The sequence below is a fragment of the Convolutriloba macropyga genome, chromosome 14 (assembly GCF_964194025.1).
Source record: "Convolutriloba macropyga chromosome 14, txConMacr16.3, whole genome shotgun sequence".
Taxonomy (NCBI): Eukaryota; Metazoa; Xenacoelomorpha; order Acoela; family Convolutidae; genus Convolutriloba; species Convolutriloba macropyga.
Window position 1 is genome coordinate 38466429 of NC_134481.1, and position 26527 is coordinate 38492955.

Below are 26527 nucleotides of genomic sequence, written 5' to 3' on the forward strand. Positions count from 1 at the left end.
AGTCATATATTCACCAGAAGGGACTAGGGGTATTATTAGGTATTAAAGAAACAGCGGGTATCCAACTGTTGGGACATATGCTAATTACTCAATATCATGGGTCTTTTTTGAATTGGGTATATATTGAATTAGAAATTTTATTGTAAAATTGTGAATTGGGTATATAATGAATTGGGTATTTTGATGCAAAAATTTGAATTTAATTATTTTGTTTGAAAAAAAATGTTTTACTAAAATAGTTTTTAATCAAAGATTTCGTTTTTTACATAAGGTTTTTAACGAAAAATGTAAATTTTAATGTTTTTTTTTCTATTTTTCCATTTTTCAGTTTTTGAAGTTTTTCCAATGTAAAATTTTCAATTTTATTGTTTTTATTAAAAAATATTGTTCTACTAAAATAATTTTATTTTCAAAAATGTCGTTTTTTACATAAGGTTTAACAAAAAATGTAAATTTTGTTGTTTTTTGTTTTTCTATTTTTACATTTTTCAGTTTCTGAAGTTTTTCAATGTAAATTTTTTAATTTAGTTTTTTTTCATTAAAAAGTGTCGTTTTACTAAAATAATTTTTTTTCAAAAATGTCGTTTTTCACAAAGTTTTTAACAAAAAATGTAAATTTTGTTTTTTATTTTTCTATTTTTGCATTTTTCAATTTTTGAAGTTTTTTAATGTAAAATTTTCAACAATTATTTTTTTATTAAAATATGTCGTTTTACTAAAATACTTTTTTTTTCAAAAATGTCGTTTTTTACATAAGGTTTTTAACAAAAAATGTAAGCTTTGTTGTTTCTATTTTTCTATTTTTACAATTTTCAGTTTTTGGAGTTTTTTCATGTAAAATTTTCAATTTAGTTATTTTCATTAAAAAGTGTCGTTTTACTAAAATAATTTTTTTTTCAAAAATGTCGTTTTTCACAAAGTTTTTAACAAAAAATGTAAATTTTGTTGTTTTTTATTTTTCTGTTTTCACATTTTTCAGTTTTTTAAGTTTTTTAATGTAAAATTTTCAATTTATTTACTTTTTTTCATTAAAAAATTTTGTTTTACTAAGAATTTTTTTTTTCAAAAATGTCGTTTTTACATCAGGTTTTAACCAAAAATGTATTTTGTTGTTTTTTATTTTTCTATTTTTCCATTTTTCAAATTTTGAAGTTTTTTCATTTACAATGAAAAAACTTCAAAAGCTGAAAAATGGAAAAATAGAAAAATAAAAAACAACAAAATACATTTTTGGTTAAAACCTGATGTAAAAACGACATTTTTGAAAAAAAAAATTCTTTTAGTAAAACAAAATTTTTAATGAAAAAAGTAAATAAAATGAAAATTTTACATTAAAAAATTTAAAAAACTGAAAAATGTGAAAACAGAAAAATAAAAAACAACAAAATTTACATTTTTTGTAAAAAACTTTGTGAAAAAACGACATTTTTGAAAAAAAAATTATTTTAGTAAAACGACACTTTTTAATGAAAAAAATAATTAAATTGAAGATTTTACATGAAAAAACTCCAAAAACTGAAAAATGTAAAAATAGAAAAATAAGAAACAACAAAGTTTACATTTTTTGTTAAAAACTCATGTAAAAAACGACATTTTTGAAAAAAAAAGTATTTTAGTAAAACGACATATTTTAATAAAAAAATATTTATTGAAAATTTTACATTAAAAAACTTCAAAAATTGAAAAATGCAAAAATAGAAAAATAAAAAACAAAATTTACATTTTTTGTTAAAAACTTTGTGAAAAACGACATTTTTGAAAAAAAAATTATTTTAGTAAAACGACACTTTTTAATGAAAAAAAACTAAATTAAAAAATTTACATTGAAAAACTTCAGAAACTGAAAAATGTAAAAATAGAAAAACAAAAAACAACAAAATTTACATTTTTTGTTAAACCTTATGTAAAAAACGACATTTTTGAAAATAAAATTATTTTAGTAGAACAATATTTTTTAATAAAAAACAATAAAATTGAAAATTTTACATTGGAAAAACTTCAAAAACTGAAAAATGGAAAAATAGAAAAATAAAAAACATTAAAATTTACATTTTTCGTTAAAAACCTTATGTAAAAAACGACATTTTTGAAAATAAAATTATTTTAGTAGAACAATATTTTTTAATAAAAAACAATAAAATTGAAAATTTTACATTGGAAAAACTTCAAAAACTGAAAAATGGAAAAATAGAAATAAAAAACATTAAAATTTACATTTTTCGTTAAAAACCTTATGTAAAAAACGAAATCTTTGATTAAAAACTATTTTAGTAAAACATTTTTTTTCAAATAAAATAATTAAATTCAAATTTTTGCATCAAAATACCCAATTCAATATATACCCAATTCACAATTTTACAATAAAATTTCTAATTCAATATATACCCAATTCAAAAAAGACCCATGATATTGAGTAACTAGCTTATGTCCCAACAGTTGGATACCCGCTGTTTCTTTAATACCTAATACCCCTAGTCCCTTCTGGTGAATATATGACTCATTCTAACAAATTTGTTGTTAAGGCACTATCTTGCTAATCCCTTTCGTGTGAACAACTTGGGTATCATGCTGTGAGGTACGTCTTTGGAATCTGACATTAGTAAAGTGCAACGTGATAAGGGTAAATGATCTAACTAATTTTTGAAGGCACTATCTTGCTAATCTCTTTCGTGTAGCATCTTGGGTATCATGCTGTGAGGTACGATTTTGAAAATTGGCATTGGTAGAATGTATTATGGTAGGGGGTCAATGACCTCACTGATTTGTTGTTAAGGCACTATCTTGCTAATCCCCTTCGTGTGAACAGCTTGGGTGTCATGTTTTGAGGTACGTCTTTGGAAAATTACATTATTAAACTGCAATATGGGAATGGGTAAATGACATTACTAATTTAATATTTAGGGATTATCTTGCTAAACCCCTTCGCGTGAACAGCTTGGGTATCCTGCTTTGAGGTACGTCTTTGGTATTTGAGGTAAAATGGGCTATACGTAATCTTTATACATTATCATTTTTATATTTTTTTAATGTTTTTTTGTTTAAAACTAATTTTTTACGGCACTATCTTGCATTGTTTCACATAAAAAATAATGAAAAACGAAAAAAAATTTTTATATGAAGTTTTAAACAAAGAAACGTGTATATTGTTTTTTTTATTTTTTGGTTTGTTAGTTTTTGATGTTTTTAAGCTACTTTTGTTCAATTAAATTTTTTTATTGTTGTTTTTTCTTAAAATACACGTTGACTCAAAATATCGTTTTTGACATAAGGTTTTCAACAAAAATTGTGTTTTTTAATTTTTTCTCCTTTTCAAATCTCCAGTTTTTGAAGTTTTCGAATATTTTTTTTAATTTAGTTTTTAAGATTTCATTTCACTGTGACCTTTTAAACTGAAATTTCTTGGTTCCCAATATCTATTATTATTTGGAAAACTAGTCAATTTCTAGCATTATTCTGCCATCATATAATCTGCAGCGAGCTAATCATATTCCAATGGGACCTTTCTCTGATTTAAAAAGTAGTAAAATAAGAACAATTACAAAACGATCTCAAATACAATTAGAAATTACAAATATTATACGTTATCAAAATGATCAAGAGTCCAAATTCCGAAAGCATAAGCTTTCTTCTCTGCACAGTGAAAGGTTTTTTCGTGTCGATACGGATAGTTGCTGCAATCCCAGTCAGTATCCAAATTGTTGAGAAGTTCGGAAATTTTTGGACAACCAAGATCATCTAGATTCTCCACATCTTTACACAAGTAATTTGAGAGGAGATTACATTTCTCCAACCCTTTCGCAAGATATTCTGTTGTAGGTGAACAATAAATGTGAATGACTGATGACAACTCAATATATTCCAGTTTTCCACTGCTCCAATTGATCCCATGTAAATTTTTAGTGTTCCACTTTGCTTGAAAAGTAGGTTGGTAGTCTTTGGGTGGCAGGAAACTGAATCCCAAAACAATTCCGTCCTTGAAAACACCCAACTCCTTAACAATTTTCCCCTCCAAGCACTCAATATCAAATACAACGAGAGACATTCCTTTTTCTAGATTACAATATCAAAAAATGATTAGCAGTCTAGTCTTCTGAAAAATTGAGGATGGAAAAGTTTAATAAGAACAAAAAAGATTAACCCAGTTAACCCATGAAACATGAGCTGAGAAAATTTGGTAACATGTAACATTATCCTGGACCCTTCGGCAGAATCGTGCAGTACAGCATGTAATCGAAAAACTTTCAATCTAGTAAAGAAAAAGTCAAGAAAGGAACTTGCTTAACCAATAAGTCCTCCATGAGAAAATTTTTGGTCATTTTATTCGGAATTTATATTTTTGTCCCATATTTTACAGGCTGATAAGAAAGAGTTTTTGCGTTTTTCATTTTCGGGAAACCATGAAAGTATGTTTCCGTAAAAATTGAATATGTTGACAAGAATAAAACTACCAAAAGATATGACTGGAACTACTACTTTTGGTAGTTACTTTTGGTGAATTGAGCAAAAGATGAGATCTGGAAGCAGAAAATAAGAAAACCTGGATGAATAAGGGTAACTGAACAATGTAAGGGGAAAGAAACAAATGACTGAAATATCTTGAAAATTAACCTCGATATATCGAGCCAATGAAACTTAATTAAAACACAGAAGAATTGGGAACAACAAACCTCGTAGCCGATAAGATCTTATAAAACATTTTGTTAAGTCAATGAAAGTTGTGTAGAAAATGATTTAGTGTTTGTCATTTCTGTTTTTAGTAAGGTCACGTGATGTTAGTAATGAGTTTTTCATTAGTCAAGTGAGGGAGAGTATAGCGAGGCATACCAGCAAGCTAGATTGTACTAAGGTTGGTTCCGACAGACTTTAGTGAAGTGTTTTTAACAGCCGACGCTCCCTGTACCTCTTTCTTTGCATCTTGCCCAGTTTCCGTAGAAAAACACGACAAGGGAGCTGTCTGGTCAAATTTTTTCATGCCAAACTTGGGGTCAATTGCGTTTTCTTCTTCTCTACTTGCAATAAAACTCTCTGTCAGTGACAGTGACCCATTTTCCCACTCGTCACAATCCTTATCAGGTTTCTGCAAATTTTCAAAGTCGTCAGACAAACACCAGAGGAATTTAAGTTCTCTCTCCTGCTCAAAAAATCCGAGTAAATTTTTATACATTGGTCTATAAGACAACTCATAGTCACAAAAATGTCCACGGACGAATCTGCTTAGTTCCATGTTGTCTGAGACTTGTAAAGTTTTGTTTTGGATGTGGGTCACATGATTTCAATGACCCCATACTATACCTAGGTATCTGTAATTCGGTAATTGTGGTAATCATACGTCTTAGTTGACCTACATTTTGTTGAGCGGCTCCCGTGCAAGGATGAAATCACCTAATTGTCCGTATTTGCGAAGACAGTATGATGTGATTTTTTTGGTATTAGGACTTAATTGATACATTTTACGACTAATTTCTAACGATAGTGAAAAATTCCTGATAAATTTGTGCTCATAAAACCTCTATCGATCACCTGAGAAGATTCGCTCTTACAAAAGAAGATGTCAAAGGTTGATGTTTGTAAGATCACTAAATAATTGGATTGACAGAATGAATTTAAATAAATACAGATGATGGCAAGTTGTATAATTTTTGATATATTTTGGATAAATATTTGATAAAATTTTGTTATATTGCTTATAATTTGGTTGTTTTTCGACAATACTAAAGAAAATTGGGTAAAATTTGAGTATTTTTGACAAGATTCAGCTACTTTTGGTAAATATAAGTGGCAGGAATTGGACAGTTTTTAATAGAATTGTTTCGGTTTTGATAGGAATTAGGTTTTTTTTGGCAAAAATGTAGTTTTTTTTGGTAAGAAATGGCTATTTTCAACCTGTATTGGTTAATTTCTTTTAAGGTTTTGGAAAGTGTTTGTCAGAATTGGGCATTTTTTTCAAGAATTGGGGATTTTTTTTTTATCAAGAATTGGGTTTTTTGGCAAGAATTGGGCATTTTTAAGCAAGAATTTGATATTTTTTGGCAATAATTGGATAATTTTTTGTAATAATTGGCTTTTTTTTGGCAGCAATTGGGTACTTTTTAGCAAGTTTTGTGTAGTTTTTAGACAGAATTGGGTATTTTTTAGCATGAATTGGGTAATATTTTTGCATTTTTTGCGTATTTTTTAGATAAAATTGGGTATTTTTGGCATGATTTGTGTTTTTCTCAAGAATTCGATATTTTTAGCAGGAATTGGATATTTTTGGCAAGAATTGTGTTTTTTTAAGCAAGAATTTGGTATTTTTTGGTGATAATTGGATAATTTTTGGTAACAGTTGTCTATTTTCGGCAAGAATTCGGTACTTTTTAGCAAGTTTTGGGTAATTTTTAGACAGAATTGGGTATTTTTTTATCTACGCGGGATAATATTATTAAGGGATTATCTTACTAATCTACTTCGTGTCAACAGCTTGGGTATCATGCTGTGAGGTACATTTTTGGAAATCACGTAAGCCGTACGTAACTGTAAATGAGTCACCCTATCTAATTTAATATTAAAACATTACCTAGCTTATCTCCTTTGTGTGAACAGCTTGGATATCATACTGTGAGGTGCGTCTTTGGCAATTGACATTAGTGAAGTGTAATATGGGAATGGGAAATTGACCTTCTTATTTTGTTATTAAGGGATTATCTTGCTAATCCCCTTCGTGGGAACAGCTTGGGTATCATGTTGTGAGGTACGTCTTTGGAAATTGACATTAGTAAAGTGCAATATGGTAGGGGGTAAATGACCTTACCGATTCGATGATAAGGCACTGTCTTGCTAATCCCCTTCGTGTGAACAGCTTGGGTATCATGGTGTGAGGTGCATTTTTGAAAAGTCGTACGTAACTGTAAATGACTCATCCTAAATTATTATTAAAGGATTATCTTGCTAATCCCCTCGTGTGAACAGCGTGGGTATCCTGCTGTGAGGTACGTCTTTGGTAATTTACATTATCAAAGTGTGTAAAATGGAAGGGGCTCAATGCACTATCTTACTAATCCCCTTCGTGTGAACAGCGTGGGTATCATGCTGTGAGGTACGTTTTTGGGAATTTACATTAAGTGTAAAATGGTAGCGGGTCAATGACCTTACTGATTTGTTGTTAAGACACTGTCTTTCTAATCCCTTTAGTGTGAACAGCTTGGGTGTCAAGCTGTGAGGTACGTCTTTGAAAATTTACATTATTAAAGTGCATTACGGTAGGGGGTCAATGCCCTTGCTGATTTGTTGTTAAGGCACTATCTTGCTAATCCCCTTCGTGTGAACAGCGTGGGTATCATGCTGTGGGGTACTTTTGAAAATCACGTAAACCGTACGTAAGTGTAAATGAGTCACCCTATCTAATTTAATATTAAAACATTACCTAACTGATCCCCTTTGAGAGAACAGCTTGGGTGTCATGCTGTGAGGTACGTCTTTGGAAATTTACATTATTAAAGTTGAATATGGGAATGGGTAAATGGCCTAATTTAATATTAAGGGATTAACTTGCTAATCCCCCTCGTGTGAACAGCGTGGGTATCAAGCTGTGAGGTACATCTTTGGGATTTGAGGGAAAATGGGCTATACCTAATGTTAATACATAGGTACTTCCTTTTACCCCCCCCCCCCTGTCTTGCTTAACTATTACTACTAATGTCATATATATTGTTGGTAATATTCTGATCAGTTTCAAAATACATTTAGTGAACTCCATTATGAGTCTAGCTACCTTCGCTTAATGACATCTGAAATTGACGCACGTTTGGTTTTTCTGACCAAATCTTGAAAAAATAGAATAAAATTCGTCAACCCTTATCCTTTAAACGCATTCAAGTCCATTCATGGGAAAAATTCCAATAACACTTCTAAACAAACAATTGAACATTTTAATTCTCTATTATATAAAAAAGAGGAAAAGGCTTTCCTCTCTCGAAAAGAGCTGAATTTGATAACCAACCTTCACGACATGCCTGAATCCTCGTTGAATCCGATGTTGATCCTGCAACCTTGCTCTTACAACTTGGTATGGATAGGTCAAGACAACAGCAAATAATTTCGAAGACGCTGAAAAGAGCAAATACCACTTGGTGGCCAACTTGACTGAATTCGTATCAACGTCGAACTTCCTCGAGTACCACTTTTTCATTTCTTCATAAGCCATGAATTGAAAGGCTCCATGTGAGACACCGAGCAAGCCCGCTGAAAACCCACTATAAAGACCTCGTATTCCTTCCAACTTGTAGGTTTTAACCAGACAATCAACAAAACCTCTGTATAAAACTTGACTTCTCGGTTTTAATAAGCTTTCACTGGCTGCGTGATTTGATTCATATTGCAAACAAAGTCTAGTTTTTGTCACCCAGATTGGGTTAGTCAAAGCCAGAGTAACAGCTCCGGATTGTGCGGCAGATAACATGTGCATTCCAGGTGATAAACTTTTAACACTTGTTCCGTTCTTATTTTTGCCGTAAATTTTCTTGGACGCATTGTAAAAGTAAAAATAAAGTCCCCATGAAGCGCTAGCACCTATGATGTTAGGAGTGACTCCTTGATAGAACCCGAAAACACCTCCGCCCGAATAAATAGACTTGCAAATGTGGCGAATGCTTTCATAGTAAGGTCTGTTCTTGAAGCCATCGTTGACAGCCAGTCTTATTTTGACAATGTCGAGAGGATGGCAACATAAAGTGGACACGACGCCTCCCGTGACACCAGAGACCAAGTCCACTGCTTTGAAGTTGAGCAGGAAATCACCCAATGCATATTTAGGGACCTGCATCAAGTCCACTATCTGAAATGGCACCTTATCACACAGTTTCATCTGTGAAAGAATTTATGAACTAGTTACATTCCGCCCCGTTCAATCTACGATAGATTATTTGCCCATTTAAAATGGTGTATTAATTTTTATATCAAATTCGACCTCTTATTCGGCACACAAAGCATAATCAGTGCAACAAGCTTTAGTTTGTTCACAGTCTTATGAGAAAAGAAATGTGCACGACGTCAAAGGCGGCTAACGAATTCTCCAGAAACAAGATTTATTTAGGAACACTAAACGAACTTAAAAATATACTAAATTTTGAGTTTTTAAGACTGAAGCTCCAAAGTCAGGTGAGTCGTTTGTGGAGCAAAAATGTAAAAGCCGACGTTCAAAGCCAGCTAGTTCCGCTGTGGTCATTTTAATAACCCATTTGCTCAGTCCATAAATATTGAATGTCGGAATACGCGCTCCCAAATAAGAAAAATTGGAACTCGACATCAATCAGTTTTTTCAATCAATTATATTTCACTTCACAAACTGCATTCAAAAGACCTAGTTTAGTTACTGACTGCATTTTAGCTAATGAGATGATCACATTTCGTTTCCACATATGATCATCAAAAACTGCTGAGGCTAGCGGTTGATGTCTTTAACGCATTTTCTTTGTCTACTAGTGGAATTGGAGACAGCAGTATTAACTCTGAAGCAAATTCCATTAATAGTAAGTTATAACAAGCCGAAATCAAATAAAATTGTTTTTCTATTAAAAAGAACCATTTTATGAGACAAGAAAATGAAGATTCGTTGAATGTCATATTTCATTACTCTGTCATTTTAGAAATTTCCTGCCAACGCAAACTTTGGATTCCACATTGAATACAAATAAGTCAACATTATACAACAGTCAGCAAAGCACGCTTTAAAAAATTCTTTTTGAAATTAAGCAATTCTATAGTCCTCCATTTTCTAGACCTTGAAATGAATTGCAAAGCTTGTAGAAAAGCTTAATGTCAAACCATCATATGTAATTTCTAGGAAGAGAAGCAATTTGACTATAGATAAAAAATAAGACCATTTATAAGAACTATAGAGCAAAGCCAAAATTGCGTTCTTGGACCTTTTCTGGGGTTCGACGTGTTCAAAGAAAACAATGACTATTTCATGTCCTGGTGGCAGCATATCAGCCCTGGACTGAACCAATTCTTAAAGGGTTCAAACAAAATAGAAACAACAGGAAACTTATAATATTTATGGTGGGTCCACTGAAATAATTGCACGAAAACTAAATCAAATGTTACAAGAAGGCTTAATCAGTGCTAGAGATGTACAGTTAGATCTATGCAGAGGATGGGCTTCACCACGAGCATGCTCACATGCAAGAGCCAGCATCGGATTTTAGACTCGTTATTTCAAACTGAAACGGTTTGTACTCTGCGGTTGGCCATAGAGAAATATAAACCGACCAACTTGAAATGAATTGCTCAAATGTCAGGCGTAGGCAATTTAATTTACAGGGAGTGTAGCTTAGAAATGTTTTATGCTTCCAAAAACTTCAGCCCCAACAGAGGTTTGTACCCCATAACCTTCAGGATGCCACTCCATCATAACCACTAAGCTACAATGCCGTTGATTCTTTTTCGCTCACAATCATTTTTATATTAGCAACAAACTTTATTTCAGAATGAGAGCAACTTAGACCACTGGAAAATGAAGAACTGAAGCGTTAAAAGAATGTTCAGACCCAAGAAGTCAAAGAATGTTCTCGAACAAAAAAAGCAAAAACTGTCAAGCAAAAATTGTGCATAAAAAACGAAAATAATTGTTTCAAACTTTGTTCGAGAGCAATTAAAAAATCTATCGTGATTTTAACTCAATTTGACTGCTCAGTCTTTCCACTTATTGCATGTGGTTTTATATTTCTTCACTTCGCGATAGGGCTAAATATTGTCGAAGACTTCAACTAATAGTCGAGGCATTGTGTGAGTATCGCTGGAGAATTAGCTCGACAATAATAGGCTAAGTAAGGCTGAGGAGTATTACTTTTCTCATAGAAAACATACAAAGCGGCTCGCTGGTGGGCAATGTGTCAACCACTCTGATCTATAATTTTGTCTCAATTGTCTACCAACTGAATCAGAGATAGACGTCTTTTAAAGAAGTCGGTCATTTTTTATAAAACTTTGATAGATCCTTAAAAAAGGACAGACGTCTACACTAAACTGCATCAGTTAGGGCTGAATATTGTTAAAGACATCAACTAATAGTCAAGGAATTCTGCGAGTATCGCTGGCTAATTAGCCCGACAAATGACCGGTAAGAACTGAGGAGTAATACTTTTCTATCAGAAAACAAAAAATGAGTGTCCGCTTAAGATCGAGTAGTCACACTCCCATAGGTTTGACAAATTCGATAATGCCGTGAAGAAAAGTTGTATCTATTGTTTCGCCCCCCCCCCCCCCAGCTTAGTGAGCATAAATCTTTTTATGACCCCTAGGCGCACGTGCTATTTTCTTACCTAGTAACGTGCTATATAGCAACATATAATTTGTAAGTGGGGGTCATAAAAAACACTGGGGGGGGGGGGGGGGGAACAGAATAGGTCCGAGACATTCAACCAAACTCTGAGTTAAGAAACAGTAAAATACAGATTAACTACTATTCCACATAATGGAAATTTTATTAAAAACATGAGAGGAAGGTTTAAAAACAATTGAAGAGCATTGCTGAATATTAGTCACAACTGCTTACCAAGAACTCACTGGGGATTCAAAGAATGGCATAAAACATCATTTTTAAGGACCAAAACGGTCCATGGAACGAAAATATTTGGTGTGGTTGGATCTGGTACATGGGTTTGCCATTTATTGGAATAATAAAAGGCGACGAGGCACATTAATTAGACTCACGGTCATATTATCTTTAAACGAAATTTCGTCGATTTCAGATTTTGCTGTTGATCAAACCTTTGATTTTAAATGCGATCTTGCTGTTTACTTCAGATAACTTTGCCTAAGAACACAATTGGAAGAAAACGAGACCAGTATGCGAAGTAAAAAAAACGTCAAGTTAAACTCTACCGACATAGTAAACTGGTATAAACTTTACAGTAACAAAGTTTAATTATACAGTAACAAAGTTTAAGAAACATCCGGCAGCATTCTGGAAGCCAGTCTAATTTATTAACATCGTTCAGTTACCCTCTGCAAAAATTATATTTGCTTAGCTTCTGGGCAAAAGACGCCCAAGTCATTATCATTTTCAAAATAGTTCCTGTCGAAAAAAAAAGCAGAAGAATGATTTAAAAAAGCACAGGTACAAATACGAAACTGACAGGCAGACAAACTATTGCGAAAAATCTTTTATAATAGCATAAATTGACTAATTTCTGTTAGCATGTCAGCTAATAATATCCAATTAAACTTGTTATAAAAAGCACAGAGGTGCACTCTAGTGCTGATTAATTGTTCTCAATAAAATGAAAGCAATGAAAGTATAAACCTAAGGAGCAACACGAATTCGCAACTTTTTTCAGAGCAGAACAGCTAATAATCAGAAACCCAGAATATGGGTATAACAAAACAAAGGTTTCCAAAAAAATAAGCTTTTTTAGGAAAGCAGGGAGCAAAGAACCAACATGAGCATAGAAAGGTTCTGTATTGACCTGAAGCGTTAGCACTCCACCCCTATAACAATAAGTCAAACAAAAGGGAAAATAAATCGAAACAAACGCTGATTTTATCAGTCGACACGTTTTGATAGAAAGCAAAAAAAAATTAAAAGGAGCCAAAATTTTGGCCACCAAAAACCAATAACATTAGGGACAAGTTTTTTCCCTCCAAAAGACACTAAACCATAGGTCAAAAATATTGAGCAATAACAAGTACAAAAAACAGACGCAAAAAATAGACCTGAATTAAGAGTCAAAGGTTTATCTTGCAGAGATATGAAAAGCTTCCTATGACTTCCGATCATTGCATTACGGTAACCAAAAATTTGTATACTTTTTTGTAAATGACCAATATAGTAATCATAAAAACACTGACAAAGCTGACCGGACCACTATCAGAGCCTTTGATCTCCAGATTAAGAAACCGGCTAAGATATCAGACAAATTCTTTGAGGAAAGTCGTATGATAATATGAAACAAGGTTTGAAATAAAACTATCTACATAAAAATTATATTTTTATGTGGCCGAAAACCTCATACCAAAAACTTCTGGTCTTGACAGCAGAAAAAACGCTTGTGATCTCTAGCCTTTACAAATAAATAAAGCAAAATATACGAGCTAAGTACAACAAAAATACAGCTAAATAAGCATTAAGAACTGAAACAACTCCCTGTTTATTTTCAAGACTTGACAACACACCAACACCACACCAAGACTTGACAAGTCGTTTGAAGTGGAACTTGCCAGAACTTGGAAAACTTAATAGAATTTTAAATCTTGAAGAGGATGTGGGGAACAAAATCTTTATATGGAAACTATTATATGGAACCTCTATACATTGTCTATGCTATTATAAATGTGAAAACTACGAAAAACAGACTGCAAAATTTTGTTATGCTGAAGACATGTTGATGTGAATCCTGGGAAAAACCTGTGCAAACGAACGGCTTCACGTGGAAATTGTGTATAAAGCTTTTTTTCAAAAAATCTAGGATCTGATGAAAGCAACCAATTAAGTAAATTGCATGAGAACTTATTCTATGCGTGATTGACTCAATTTCATAAGCAATTAAATATTTATATATATACAAATGTATACAAATCTAGAGTCAAATATAGTACAAAAACATAAATGCACACAAAAAAATTAGTTCAAAGACTCGAGAACACAAGAAAATATTCCACAGAATTTGTAACTTTGAGATTCATTAAACATTTTCAATTGAGAACATCAATGACTTTCAGAACAATTCATTAACAATTATTTTATGTTAAAATTGTGAAAATAACATGTGATATGTTAGAAAAAAATTATATGACAAATGGTCAATTGAGGCCAGTGCCCGAACAAAAACAATTTCCCGCTGAGCAACGATATAACTAGCAAATGTTTTAAGAAATCAGCTATTCGAGAGAAGTTTATAAAACTCAAAAAAAATCGCTGTCAAATATCTCAACTCTCTAAAAACAAAACAAGGCGCACTCTAAAAGTTCTTCAAAAACTATTCACTGATAGTAGAAAAGGATAGATTCTATAGAAAAATTTCTCACCATTACCCGGAAATCGCATCATTCTACAACTGTTCAAGTAAAAAATATATATACAAACTCAATCAAAATTTGAATACTTAGATTATAAAAAACTATAGAAAAAACGTAATTATAATAGCAAAACAAAAAAGATTGCAGGCAATGTTTACATTAATATACATTTACCTGCTCGCAGAAAAACTCTGCCAATCAGTTAATTAAAGCCAATAATTTTATCCACTCAATTAAATACCCGTTTTGCAATTTATAAAATTGTTACTCCTTGTCTTTGCACAGCGTATTTTCAGTACCTTTCTGATTTCCCTAAATTTTTGTATGCGTCAAATGAAAATCGATAAAACTTTGATTGCTTTAAAAAAAATCTCATGTGATTCAATTTAGTGCTCATTAAGGAGAAACTTATCCGAATTTTCTTATTAGTACTGTTGTTGCTTTTCTTGACCTTCTGCAAGTGTATATGCACTATTCCGTCAGTGAAAACTGAAGTAAGAAGTCACTGACTCAACGCGGCGCATGAACAAAAAACTTTTCTCACTCAGCAATTTGTGTTCAAAGCGGTGTTCTCTTTCCCTTTAAGGTCAAAATATCTCATGAGTAAAATTATTTCAGAAGCCAATACCTATCTTCGAGTCATAAAAAACAATGACAACTGCCTCAGCTTTCGCCTCTCGTCTACCAATTAAGCAACTTCTTACTTCTTTCCGATTTGTGTTTTAACTTCAAAACAACAGAACTCGTAGTAACTGAACTAATTAATTAAATGAACTATAACAAATATCAAAATTCAAACATCACAAGTAGAGTTTCAGAAACTTCAAATCAGTTTGATTAACCGACGATTCACTTTCCAGTTTTCGTTTGATAGATTTAGATTTTGAGGCTTGCAATCTGCGATCATTAACTGTTGGTATAAACTGTTTTGTTAGTGTATAGTATTTAGAGGCAGAGCAAGTGAAAGTCTTCTGCGACAAAGTTTCCTTTCCCAATCTTCTACCATAAAATTGATTCAATTCCGTCCTATTGCATCGGAAGATATCTACATTATCCAGCTCCACAACTTGATCACCTGCACAACTTTCGTCATTCAAAGCGTAGAACAAAGTCTTGAGCCAATTTTGCTCTTCCAGTTCGTCGTAAGCTAGATTTCCACTTTCTGAACGCAAAACTTTCCAATTAATGTTGCCTGACTTTACGTTCTCTTTGTTGTCCAGGCACCATTGCTGTTTCTGGCACAGCTGGATTTTATCCAAAGATTGAAAATTGGAGAAGAAAGTGAGACATTGGGATGTCAAATGGTGGTTGCAGCACAGTGATAGATACCTTAGCCTGTCTAAGCATCCTAAAAACACACAACTAAAATTTGTTGAAACAAATCATTTTTTTCAAAATTCAGCTTAAAAGAAGTATTTCGAATGCTATTAACCATTTAGTGGCCTGACAAAAACTTAAAACGCCAGAACACTATTCACAATTTAGTAGAATATTTCTTTAAAAAATAGAGAATTAAAGTAGAATATTTCTATTGATAACAATCTGCTGATCGGGGCTACTTGGTTCAGACATAGGTTTGCTCAACCTACCAGATCTAAACAGTCGAAAGAAGTCGCATACAAGTTAAGCGAGTTGGTAAAAAAAGAAAAGAGCAAAAGTGCGCTATTGTTGACGCCAGTGCAAAGCCAGGAAAGAAAGGTGATTCCCACGAAATGTTGAGGTCTAATCGTCTTAGAAAAAACGACAGCATCGAAATTTTTCACGTTTGAACAATCTGAAAATTATGGTTACGTGGTTGTAATAAGTTTGGTCATAGGTATACGTGCAGCCCACCAGTTGTCGGACGAAGTTTTACCGTATCATCATCATGTCTTCTTTTCGTTCAGATACAACAGCTACTTAAACCATGTGAGAAGTAAAACAGGTACATGAACTGCATCTCATGAGGAATCAATCGTTGCTAAATGAGTATAAAACAGAAAGTCTTCTTGAGTTGCCGCGAAACTTAATTCATCTGAACGGAAAAAAAACGGCGCGGCCCTGGCTACCAAAACCATCAATACTGCTCGCGGAAAAGTCATTGTTGCTCGAGAAATCAATGGAATATTAGAAAAGGACAGATGAGAATGTGCTTCAATTAGTGAATTACTGATTGAAACATAAACCGACAAATGTCGGAAGAATTGCTCTTGAACGACAGGTGATGCGAACCACTGACCTCTCGATCCATGGCCACCCTCACTAACCACTGCGCTACAAGTCAGTTAATTCTGCTACGCTGCAACCGATTTTATATTAGCAACTTCGGAGCAATAGAGATCACTCAAAAATGATGAACGAAAGCGTGAAAAAGTCACTTGAGAAGTCAAAGAATGTTCTAGAAGAAAAGCGCAAAATTGTCAAGCGAAAACTTTGCATAAAAAAGACACACGTTTACAATAATTGCTATGAACTGCGTTCAAGAGCAATTAAAAACCTACTGCTGTTCTTAAATATTAACTGCATGGCGAGGGGGTCCGCAAGCAATTCAATTAAAACCTGAAGCTAAAATTTGAGAATGGTGCTCTAGCAGTCGTGAAACTTTCATGGAAAAATCTTTGCAGTGCATTTAATGTCTCCTGTCTGAGAATGGATAACATGATGCAAAGGAATCAAAACACAAGCAGGCAGGCAACAGTTTGGACAAATCATTAAGATGAGGCTTTCAATAAAACGATAAAAACAGGAGAAGTAGAGAAAAAGAGGAGGCTTTGCTTGAGTCGGACTGGAGAAAAGCAGAGAAGTTTGGCTCGAAAATAATGGGTTTTGAGAAAAACTAATAGGGCCAATTAAAGGTCTTCACTTTTTCAATTAGCCTAATTGCTGTCATAAACTTATTAAACAGTTTCAGAGAATGTCTGATGTCGGCGAACTTGCCAATGGGTTGACTATCCCCAGTGACCAGATGCCAATAATTTCCCAACCTGGTACAGCAAGTACTGAGAATGAGCCCCCACTCCCCGATCTGCGTTTTCACGATCAAACACCGTTATCCAAGCCTCGACAACAAAAGACCTCGACTTCTGCTAGGATCTTCTCCAATTGAGGAAGATAATTCAGACGACGCAAGAATACAAAAGTTTGTTGACGAAGCCATCCAAAAAAAACATCAAGCATGCTGCCAAATATTGTGGCATCACTGCAGACAGAAATCAAAGACACTTTATCCAATGCTTTAACGAAAGCCGTGTCAGACATGAAGGCAGAAATAATGGGGGAATTGAGGGAGGATATAGTTTTCGTTGACAAGAAATCTGAACTGAAGACATTGTGTGAAACAGAACAACTGGAAACCTATAATAGACGCGATAACCTTAAAATTCTTGGAGTCAATGAACACCTGCATGAGGACGGCCACTTAGAAACACCATTAGAAACAATTGAAAAAGTTCTCAACGTTTCGAACATCATTGAATCAAAAGTAACTGCGAACGACATCTCCATTGCTCATCGCCTTGGCACGAAAAGTACTGCTCGTCCAATAATAGTCAAGTTTTCGCGACGCATTGCTAAAGTAAACATGCTGACAAGTAAGAAGAAACTCAAAGACAACCCCCTGGACAACAACGTACGGATCATTGAGGATATCAGTCGATCACGAGTCAAGTTCCTCAATCTAATGCAAACCGATGCCCGAAATGCTTCCGCATGGACCAAAGAAGGAACAGTATTCTTCACGGAGCCCAACAGTCAGCAAATCAACAAGTTCAACAACCTCTATGATGGAGGAATCCTACTCAATTATAGCTTGGATGATGTTTTGTACTGTTTTCGGAACAACTAACATAAATAATTCAAAAAATGTTACTGCTGCAGTTCCGAATGTGCCTTTAAAAACCAAAGTTTCTGTTATGCATCTAAATGTACGATCTCTAAAGCCGCACTATGAGAAACTGGAAGCGTTAATTTTGAGTCTTGAGTCTCCACCAGACGTAATATGTCTGACTGAAACTTGGGTAACTGCAAATGAGGATCCAAAATGTTATTTGTTACCGGGATATAGACAGTAGTTCGTTTTTCGAAACCGATAATCAACAGGTGGAGGAGTAATGATGCAATTACATGAAAATTGCGTGCTACTAGGCGAGAAAGATAGTCCATTTGAAGAGAGCATTTTATCAGACATTTCAATTCATGGGCATACATACTCCTTTCTGACTCTATACAACAAACCAAGTTCAAATAAACAACTGTTTCTTAATCAATTAGCCCAATTCCTTGAGCAAAACGCTTCTCATTCAACTCCTATGATCATATGTGGAGATACTAACATCGATGTTCTCAAAAATAATACACTTATCAAAAACTATCTCAATATAATAACGGCTAATGGTTTTAATTGTTTCGCTGATGAACCCACCAGAGAGACAGAAAACACCTCCACCTGCCCGGATCATTTTATTTTCCAAAATATAAATCTGACACGTTTTTCCGTATTGAAAGAAGAGTATATCTCTGATCATTACCCGGTAATAATAGAATGGGATTCAAGTCAACTCGAAAAGCCCGAGATCTCATTTCGTGACACGTCCTTCTTAAAAAACAAATCATTAAATGATGAATTTCTTCAAAGACTGGGCGAAAGCCTTAGTGCTTGTAATGAAAAAATTTTCACCGAAGAGGAGCCTGGCTCTGCTTTCAATAAATTCAAAAACATCTTCAAAAATACTTAAATCTTTTTGCACCTATCAAGAGCTTTAACAAGCCAGCATGTAGAACTCCAAAATGGTTTACCAACACCCTTAAAATTCTGAGAGCAAAAAGAAATCGCGCGCACCTGAAACAAACAAAATCCGCATAACGAAGAATACCTAAAAAAAATTTAGAGAATTACGTGACAACTTTGAACCAGCTGTTAAAAAATCTAAAAAGAAGTTTTACTGGGATAAGTTCAAGGCATGTATTGGAGACTCAAGACAAACTTACAAACTTTTAAATGATTTACGAGGTTCAAGTAGCGACGCTCAAACTGTCCCTGCTCTCACATCGTGTTTGCTGAGGCAGTCGGAGCCTACCGCTGAGGATATAGCAGATAAGTTTAACCATTACTTTACATCGATCGCCAAAGACATTAAAGCTGCCCTGCCTGAAACAGCTCTACCAGTCTTACCTTCTGTGGAAAAGTCGATGTTTCTATATGAAGTGTCAAATGCTGAAGTTAAACTCATAATTGATCAGCTGGATAACAAATCATCTTCTGCTGATGATAATGTCAACAACTTAATCGTAAAAGCATCTGCGCCTGTGGTAATTCCTTACCTAACGCATCTGATAAACAAATCGTTCTCACAAGGAATCTTCCCATCAGAACAAACAAAAGCCAAAATCCTCCCATTTCATAAAGATGGAGCAAAGACCGATGAATCAAACTATAGCCCAATTTCACTTTTGTTAACCTGGAGCAAAAAATATGAAAGCGCTATGTACAACAGAAAGTATCAGTATTTAGAAAAATTTTCACTCCTACATTCCAAACAATTCGACTTCCGATCAAAACATAGTGCAATCGATGCAATTGTTCAATTGACCGAGCGTGCAAAACTACTTCATGGTAAAAATTATTATAGATTTTTTCTTGACCTTAAGAAAGCTTTTGATACCCTTGATCATTCTATACTTCTTTATAAATTAGAAACCTACGGCATCCGTGGCATTTGTCTTAAATGGTTTCGCTCCTACCTAACAAATCGAAAACAGCGCGTTGAAGTTAATGGTGTTTTCTCTGGATGGCGAAACATATCCTGTGTGTCCCCCAGGGCTCTATATTAGGGCCCCTCCTCTTCTTAGTTTATATCAACGACTTACCCCGCTCATGTCCATCAGCCGGGGTGCTTCTTTCTGCCGACGATACAAACCTAACTGCTATTAACTGCCAAATAAACAACTTACAAAACGATCTTGCTAGTCTCAATAATTGGCTGAATGCCAATAAACTTGTTCTTAATATGTCTAAAACAGTTCAACTGAACATTAACATTAACGCTTCCAGTTCGTTCTCACTTAATAACTGTGTAGTTCAGGTAAAACCTGTATGCAAGTAATTGGGCACTTACATTGATAATAAGTTCTCCTTTCAATCGCATATTGATTTTGTTAAAGTGAGACTCGGTAAACAAAGTGGTATTATATCGAAGCTACGACACTATGTACCTAGAGCTAACTAACTACTATCGTACAACCGTTGTACCAATAGTTCAGTATGGCCTTTTAGTTTACGGTTGCTGTAGTTATAAATCATTAGAACCCTTATATATCCTTCAAAAGAAAATTTTGAAGTTCATTTACTTCCGCAAAAGACGCGAAAACTGTGATATATTTCAAAGCAATTATTTATTAACAATATATGAGCTACACCTCTATGAACTTCTCAAATTTGTTCTTATATCGCTTAAACAACAACATTGTCCAACTTTTTAAAACGATTTATTTAAGTTTTCAGAATCTAACCCAAATACACGCCGTACATCAGCTGGATTATTAGCAGAACCATTCTAAAAAAGACAAATTGACCGATTTTCTGTTAGATATTGTGCGACCAAACTTTTCAAGACAAATTGACCGATTTTCTGTTAGATATTGTGCAACCAAACTTTTCAACAAGCAAAAAACCTGTGGCGTCATTCCACACATATTAGATCTGCCCTTTTCAAAAATTTCACATTTGTATGATAATTGGGAAGACATATATATACTACAAAACCGTGAATTGATTAAACATATTTTTGATATTTAGCTTCCCAATTTTTTCAATACCTGTGGCTGCATGCTACAGGACCTTCAATTTTGGGCCCTGATTCTAGCCTGAAAGTTTGACCCCTCTAGCTCTTCTAGTTTTCGAGATATCGCATTTTTTTCATTTTTTGAGAAAAATTTTAAGGACTTAGAAAATTTTTGAAAAAAAAAATCAGATTTTTTTTCTCTCGTTAACAGCAGGCTATGCAGTGTGCTTATCAATCGATACATGTGAGCACTCCGCTTTCTGTCAACAAAAAAAATTCTCTCGACCAATTTTGGCATAGCTGACCAATTTTTTTTTCTTTCATTTTCCTTTAATTGATCAAATTGATATTGCATTAAGCCACCAGGGCATAAGTCTTGTGGACTGTATTGTCCCGTTATCTGTCCTTTCCGGGTCTCATTTGATATTTAAATTTATAACTTTGTCATTCATTTAATATATTACTTGAACCCAGATAAATAAATTCTTTCTTTCTTTCACTTGAACAGAAAGGCGATCTAATTCAGAATCCTGCACGAAATGTAGAAAAACGAACCAAAGTGAATGGAACATTAAAAGCTTATCAAAAGTCAGTGGTCTGTCCAAAAAGATTTTGCCTTATTAAAACCGTTAAGAGTGCACGAGGAAACAAAGCTTTTTGGATCAAGTTCCAAAAAGCCAAATTGAAACAGCTTGCAAGAGGTGTTTCATCTCAACATGTCTAAGAAAAATTGTAAGGAAAAGTAAGGGTAAAAAGTACACTAGGAAAAAACAACAGTAGGAAACAGATGACAATAAATCGAATGTTCTCATGTAGTGTAAATAAAAAGTGAAAAAATGGAGAATGTTGATTTTTAACATACCTTAGAAAGTTTTTCAGTTCTCAGGAATATTGTAGACTGTGGAGGGCAGATAACGTTTTGCGGACTATAGCATATACAGTACAACAATAGCTACAAACATTGACCTTGCGCAAAAGTTTGGAGACAAATCTTGAAAAGCGTACATCATCATACATTCAAAGGGCTCGAGCAACGCAGTATTATTGAAAACAAAAATAACAAATTTGACATTTTGAATTTGAAAAGGCGGATGAAATGATTTTGTCACATTGGAAGAATGAACTGCAAGTCTTCCAGCAAAAAACTAATTGCAATCCTATCAGACAAATTACTTAACCAGAAAAGCTGTCGGAGGAAAACGAAGACATGGCTGCAATAACTCCGACAACGCATACAGTATAGAAAGCCGAAAGACACTTAAGAGAATTTAATTTCATTTGAGAGCAATTATAAATATTCGCGTGTCGAAAATTAGCCTGATGCATTTAATTTGCAGCTGTTTATAATCTTGTATCCATTAATAAAGCAGTACAAATTAAAAAATATCCAATTATAATACCCGTAGCTGAAAATTGACGTACCAGATGGTATTTATGGATATTTGACAATCTTCACACTTAAAGGAAAGTTTTCAGCTAGTTGAGCTATAAAAAGGGATATAAAAAGGCGACAAATTTACGAAGTTAAAATTACGATAAACGTACCTTTGTACATTCGCTGACGGCTTGTCATTATTCTGAGATCTTCATTATGCAAATAACAACCATCCAATTGCAATACCTCCAATAAACAAAAGTCACTTCCGATTTTCAGCAAATTATCTTTGCTCAGATCCAACCCTGATAGTGATAATTTAGTTATTTGGCTGAACACATGTGAGGGATAGCTGAAAAATGTTTTGAATAAACTTGTTTGACTTTTAGTCAGCCTGATTTCTGATAGCAATTGAGGACAAGCTTCAACAGCTAAATATGCATATTTCCTTTTCATATCTTCGCTTAGCTGTTCACTCGTAAATATTTCTTCAACTATCATTTCGGGCAGTCCATAAAATGAGTACACCAGGTGTAAATTTGAAAGAATGAAATCGAAAATTATCACTCGCAGCATCTTTGGTTGGTGACCTTTTGGTACACAAGATTGACTTAAAATTTGAGAAAAATCGCGATTTGAATCGGGTTTCCACTTCATTTCAACCTAGAACAATCACTCTGAATTCGAACTTTTTTATCGAATTTAGCAAAATTCATTGCTCAATTTATATCAAGTTTTGATATAAATAATAATAAAGTTCTGATTAACATTTAAGCAGTGAACAAGTATTTGAAAAAGTTTCTTTAATTTGAACTATATTAATCAAATCAATTTAATTATTAACTACGGCAATATGGTACCTACAACTTATTCATATAATCTACCACTTTACTCATTTCTACGACCATTTTGTTATTACTTTTTGCGTTTCTTCGTAGATCTGAGAGAAACGCCTGTTCCTTGAAATGGTTTGAAATCAGGAACATCGCTTTCATCGTTTTTGTTCTTTTCTTCAGCGCCTGTACTCGTCTTGCTTCTTATAAAATTTATTTTGCCCGGCTTGTAATCGTAATTTGGAATTCCACGTTCAATCACTTTTGAGGGATCCAGTAATTTTGGATTAGCTTCCGTGTTTTTCTTTTCCCCGTCCAACCGATTTCCTCTTCCTTGGAATGCATGGAAAAGTTTTGCTTGTTCCGCTTTCTTAATAGCGTCAATCCTTTCTTGTTCATTGAGCTGTTCCTTCTGTTCACGTGTTAGCACTTCCGGTTCTTTGTAGCCAACCGGTTTTTCAAATTCGACGTTCATATCGCACTTAATAATCGAAACAGCTGGCGGTGGCTCAACTGCTACAACTAGCAACTCATAAACTCGATCATTATAATGAATTGCAATAACATCATTGCAAGTCAGACAAGCAAAATTTCTCAAACTGTTTTCAAGAACTGCCTTTGGATTAGTTATGTCCAAGAAATCGGCACTTTGCGGCTGGAACTTCCCAAATGTTGCAGAAGGAAGCGAAACAGATTCAATATCTACAAGTTCACCCTCCTCTAGAAGCAAATTTTTCATCATCCAGTACGGAATGTAGCATTTTCCTTCTTCCGCGATAAACTCTAACACGCCACAATTTGTTACTCGACTTTTTCTTTTGTTCTGCAGTTTAAAAAGCATCGGGTAGTCAATATTCAAGCGTGACAGAAGCTCCAAAGCAGTTGGAGGCAGAATAATTTTGCCACCCTCTTCAACTTCCGGTCTCTCGCTTCCTGGCATCATCGACACGGAAAAGCATTTGTACTGTGTTTTGAATGTTCTTCCAAGGGCAGGATAAAAATGAAACATTTTCACTGAACTGAAAACAATCTCGATGAAAAAATCTCGATGAACGGTTTAAAGTCAATCATGACTTTTTCCTTTTCTCCCCCCCCCCCCCCACCCGTACGTCATGCACTTTCCAATTTCAGAGCAAGTGTCATTAAAGAAACGGAAAAAGGGGTATGATCCACCCAATGGACGGAACAGCAGTGAGCCCCCACTATGAAACATCACAGCAGCGTATTTAAATTTACCGCAAAAAACGCACAGTACTTTGAACTTACAGCATCATGCTAGTCTCTCGGAGCCACGTCAAAAGGTCAAAACATTACTTTACTAATCATGTGTCCAGCCTCCCCTCCCGCACAACAACATTACAATTATCGTCAACCTCAGTAACACGTTTAATACCACGAAAGCCTCTGAGACAGATAATTGCAATGCTTAGGAGCGCCTTCGTTCGAATGTATGTAATTGCGTCCGAGTATTTGTCGTCTTTTCTTTCGGGAATTTTTGTTGCTAGGTACTAGAAATAAGAAATATGGCACTTGCTTCAGGCGGTGCAAAAAATTTGCACCTAATAAGCTTGGGGAGGCACAAACAGAAAATGAGTCTTTCCCATTATAGCCCCCCTCAACTTAGTGGTCAGATAACCTATAGCCCCTCCAATCATGGTAATTCCACCATAATGGGGGCTATAATTTCATTGGGGGGGGGGGGGGGGGGCTATAATGGGAAAGATCCCAGAAAAGATCCGAAATCAAACCATCACAGCGATAACACCGATCGCAGTCTCTTCATTCGGTGCTATAACTCAGCCGCTACCAATTTTAAAATAACATAAGAAACCTACATCCATGTTTCAAAGGAAAACAACACAATACCGTATGGATGCAGAATTGTAAATAATTAACTTACGAAAATTTTAACTCCTGAGGATGCAAGTTATTGTGAAAAACGTTCGAGTGATTTAACAAGTTTTTATCGACTTTTAACCTTTTTTTGATCAAAAGCTACACATAACAAAAAAACTTTGAATGACTTGCTCACAGAGAAACACCCGATTCCTTCCAAATTAAACCTAACTTACATAGTTGACGAAAACAATTTTGAGTCAATCCCTTACAACCCCGCAATCTTCAAAAATATGGGCGCGTTGGCAGCTTTGAAAACAAATGGCAGCCATGTACCGCCCTGTTTAATGCAAAAAACGGTAGCTAAAACGGCTAATCACCAAGCAATTAAAAAAAAGTATCTGAAAAATTTTTTGAACCGTTATTACATATGCACACAAATAACGTGGAAAAAAACTCCGGTATTCAGCTATTTGCGTAGGAGAACTTCTTCGTCAGATAGTAGGCAAATGCATCATCAAGCGTATAGAAAGCGACCTACGTTTCTAGGCGGTAAAAGAATTTGGCCGAAAAAAAAATTGCGCGATTGAACACGCTAATCAATCTCTACGCTCGCGAAATGAAAAATTCGAAAAATAAGCTGTTCTACTAATTGACGCAAAAAGGCCTTTTGCGGCCTCAACCATGAATTGGCCGTTAAAAAATCAAAAGAAATTGTCCCATTGATATTCAATCACGTATGATTTATGGCCTGTTTTATGGCTATGGATGGAGTAGCCAATTTTCCCTAGATCAAGCTTGTCTAGAGCACGCATGTGTCGAGAAAAAAGTACGCAGACAACAACAGCTTAGCAGAAAGTTTGATTGACTTACTCTTATTTTTCAAACAACTCACTGTACCTGGTGGCAATTTTCACTACAACATGAAAGCCCCTGAGTTTTAATTATCAGTGAAAGGTGCTTCAAAGAACAAAGATTTGAGGTTGTCGTTTGAGGTGATGGCAGTTGAAATTGTTGACAGCTACCGCTTTCCAAGATCTTCAATAGCAGAAAGTTTGATTCACTTACTCTTCTTTTTCAAACAACTCACTGTACATGGTGGCAATTTTGACTAAAACATGAAAGCCCCGGAACCTTAAATATTAGTGAACGGTGCTTCAAAGAACAAAGATTTGAGGTTGTCGTTTGAGGTGATGGCAGTTGAAATTGTTGACAGCTACCGCTTTCCAAGATCTTCAATAGCAGAAAGTTTGATGCACTTACTCTTCTTTTTCAAACAACTCACTGTACATGGTGGCAATTTTGACTAAAACATGAAAGCCCCGGAACCTTAAATATTAGTGAACGGTGCTTCAAAGAAAAAAGTTTTGAGGTTGTTGTTTGAGGTGATGGCAGTTGAAATTGTTGAAAGCTACCGCTTTCCAAGATCTTCAACAGGCACGTAAGAATACCTAGGTGAACTTCTAAAGCATTCAAGACCGTAGCAGAACGAGACCTCTAAGGCATTCAAGGCTAGAAAATGTGCCAATTTGTTTTATAAATTAGGATAATGGGCAAAATCAACCACTAAAAACGCTAACGCATGTCTCAAGAAAACGTGCAACAACAACTAAATTTAGTATCTTGGAGAATGTCAAAATGTCGGAATCTGTGCGTGGACGCGGAAGCGAACATCTAAACCCACGACCTACCATTGGTTTTCGACTCAACGATTGCTCAGTCCTCGCAGT

At 34.5% G+C, this 26527-nt stretch overlaps 4 protein-coding genes across 4 annotated transcripts in view; all 4 read right to left on the minus strand.

Moving 5' to 3' along the window:
- LOC142352921 (uncharacterized) overlaps positions 1–4042 on the minus strand; it is a 9763-nt gene extending 5721 nt beyond the window's left edge. Inside the window, exon 1 of the mRNA XM_075405078.1 lies at positions 3781–4042. Coding sequence (XP_075261193.1) covers positions 3781–4042 — 262 coding nt within the window. The remainder of the gene's footprint in view (positions 1–3780) is intronic.
- Positions 4043–7903: 3861 nt separating this feature from the next.
- Positions 7904–8857, minus strand: LOC142353725 (solute carrier family 25 member 32-like). Its single transcript, XM_075406065.1, has one exon. The coding sequence runs from the start codon at positions 8840–8842 to the stop codon at positions 7919–7921; it is 924 nt and encodes a 307-aa protein (XP_075262180.1). The 5' UTR covers positions 8843–8857; the 3' UTR covers positions 7904–7918.
- A 5881-nt stretch (positions 8858–14738) lies between these two features.
- LOC142352834 (uncharacterized) lies at positions 14739–22828 on the minus strand. Its single transcript, XM_075404985.1, has 2 exons — positions 22299–22828; positions 14739–15343 (listed from the first exon to the last, which is right to left on the minus strand). Exons 1-2 carry the CDS (start codon positions 22783–22785, stop codon positions 14796–14798), a joined length of 1035 nt encoding a protein of 344 aa, XP_075261100.1. The 5' UTR covers positions 22786–22828; the 3' UTR covers positions 14739–14795.
- An 88-nt stretch (positions 22829–22916) lies between these two features.
- Positions 22917–23976, minus strand: LOC142352835 (ubiquitin recognition factor in ER-associated degradation protein 1-like). Its single transcript, XM_075404986.1, has one exon. It carries the CDS (start codon positions 23968–23970, stop codon positions 23044–23046), a length of 927 nt encoding a protein of 308 aa, XP_075261101.1. The 5' UTR covers positions 23971–23976; the 3' UTR covers positions 22917–23043.
- Between the last annotated feature and the right edge of the window lie 2551 nt (positions 23977–26527).

Bases quoted from the DNA above. Each gene is read 5' to 3' on its own strand.
- LOC142353725 (XM_075406065.1), bottom strand. From the start codon at position 8,842: ATGAAACTGTGTGATAAGGTGCCATTTCAGATAGTGGACTTGATGCAG.
- LOC142352834 (XM_075404985.1), bottom strand. From the start codon at position 22,785: ATGAAGTGGAAACCCGATTCAAATCGCGATTTTTCTCAAATTTTAAGT. The intron at 15,344-22,298 runs GTACGTTTATCG...GTGTGTTTTTAG, and splicing joins CCGTCAGCGAATGTACAAAG to GATGCTTAGACAGGCTAAGG.
- LOC142352835 (XM_075404986.1), bottom strand. From the start codon at position 23,970: ATGTTTCATTTTTATCCTGCCCTTGGAAGAACATTCAAAACACAGTAC.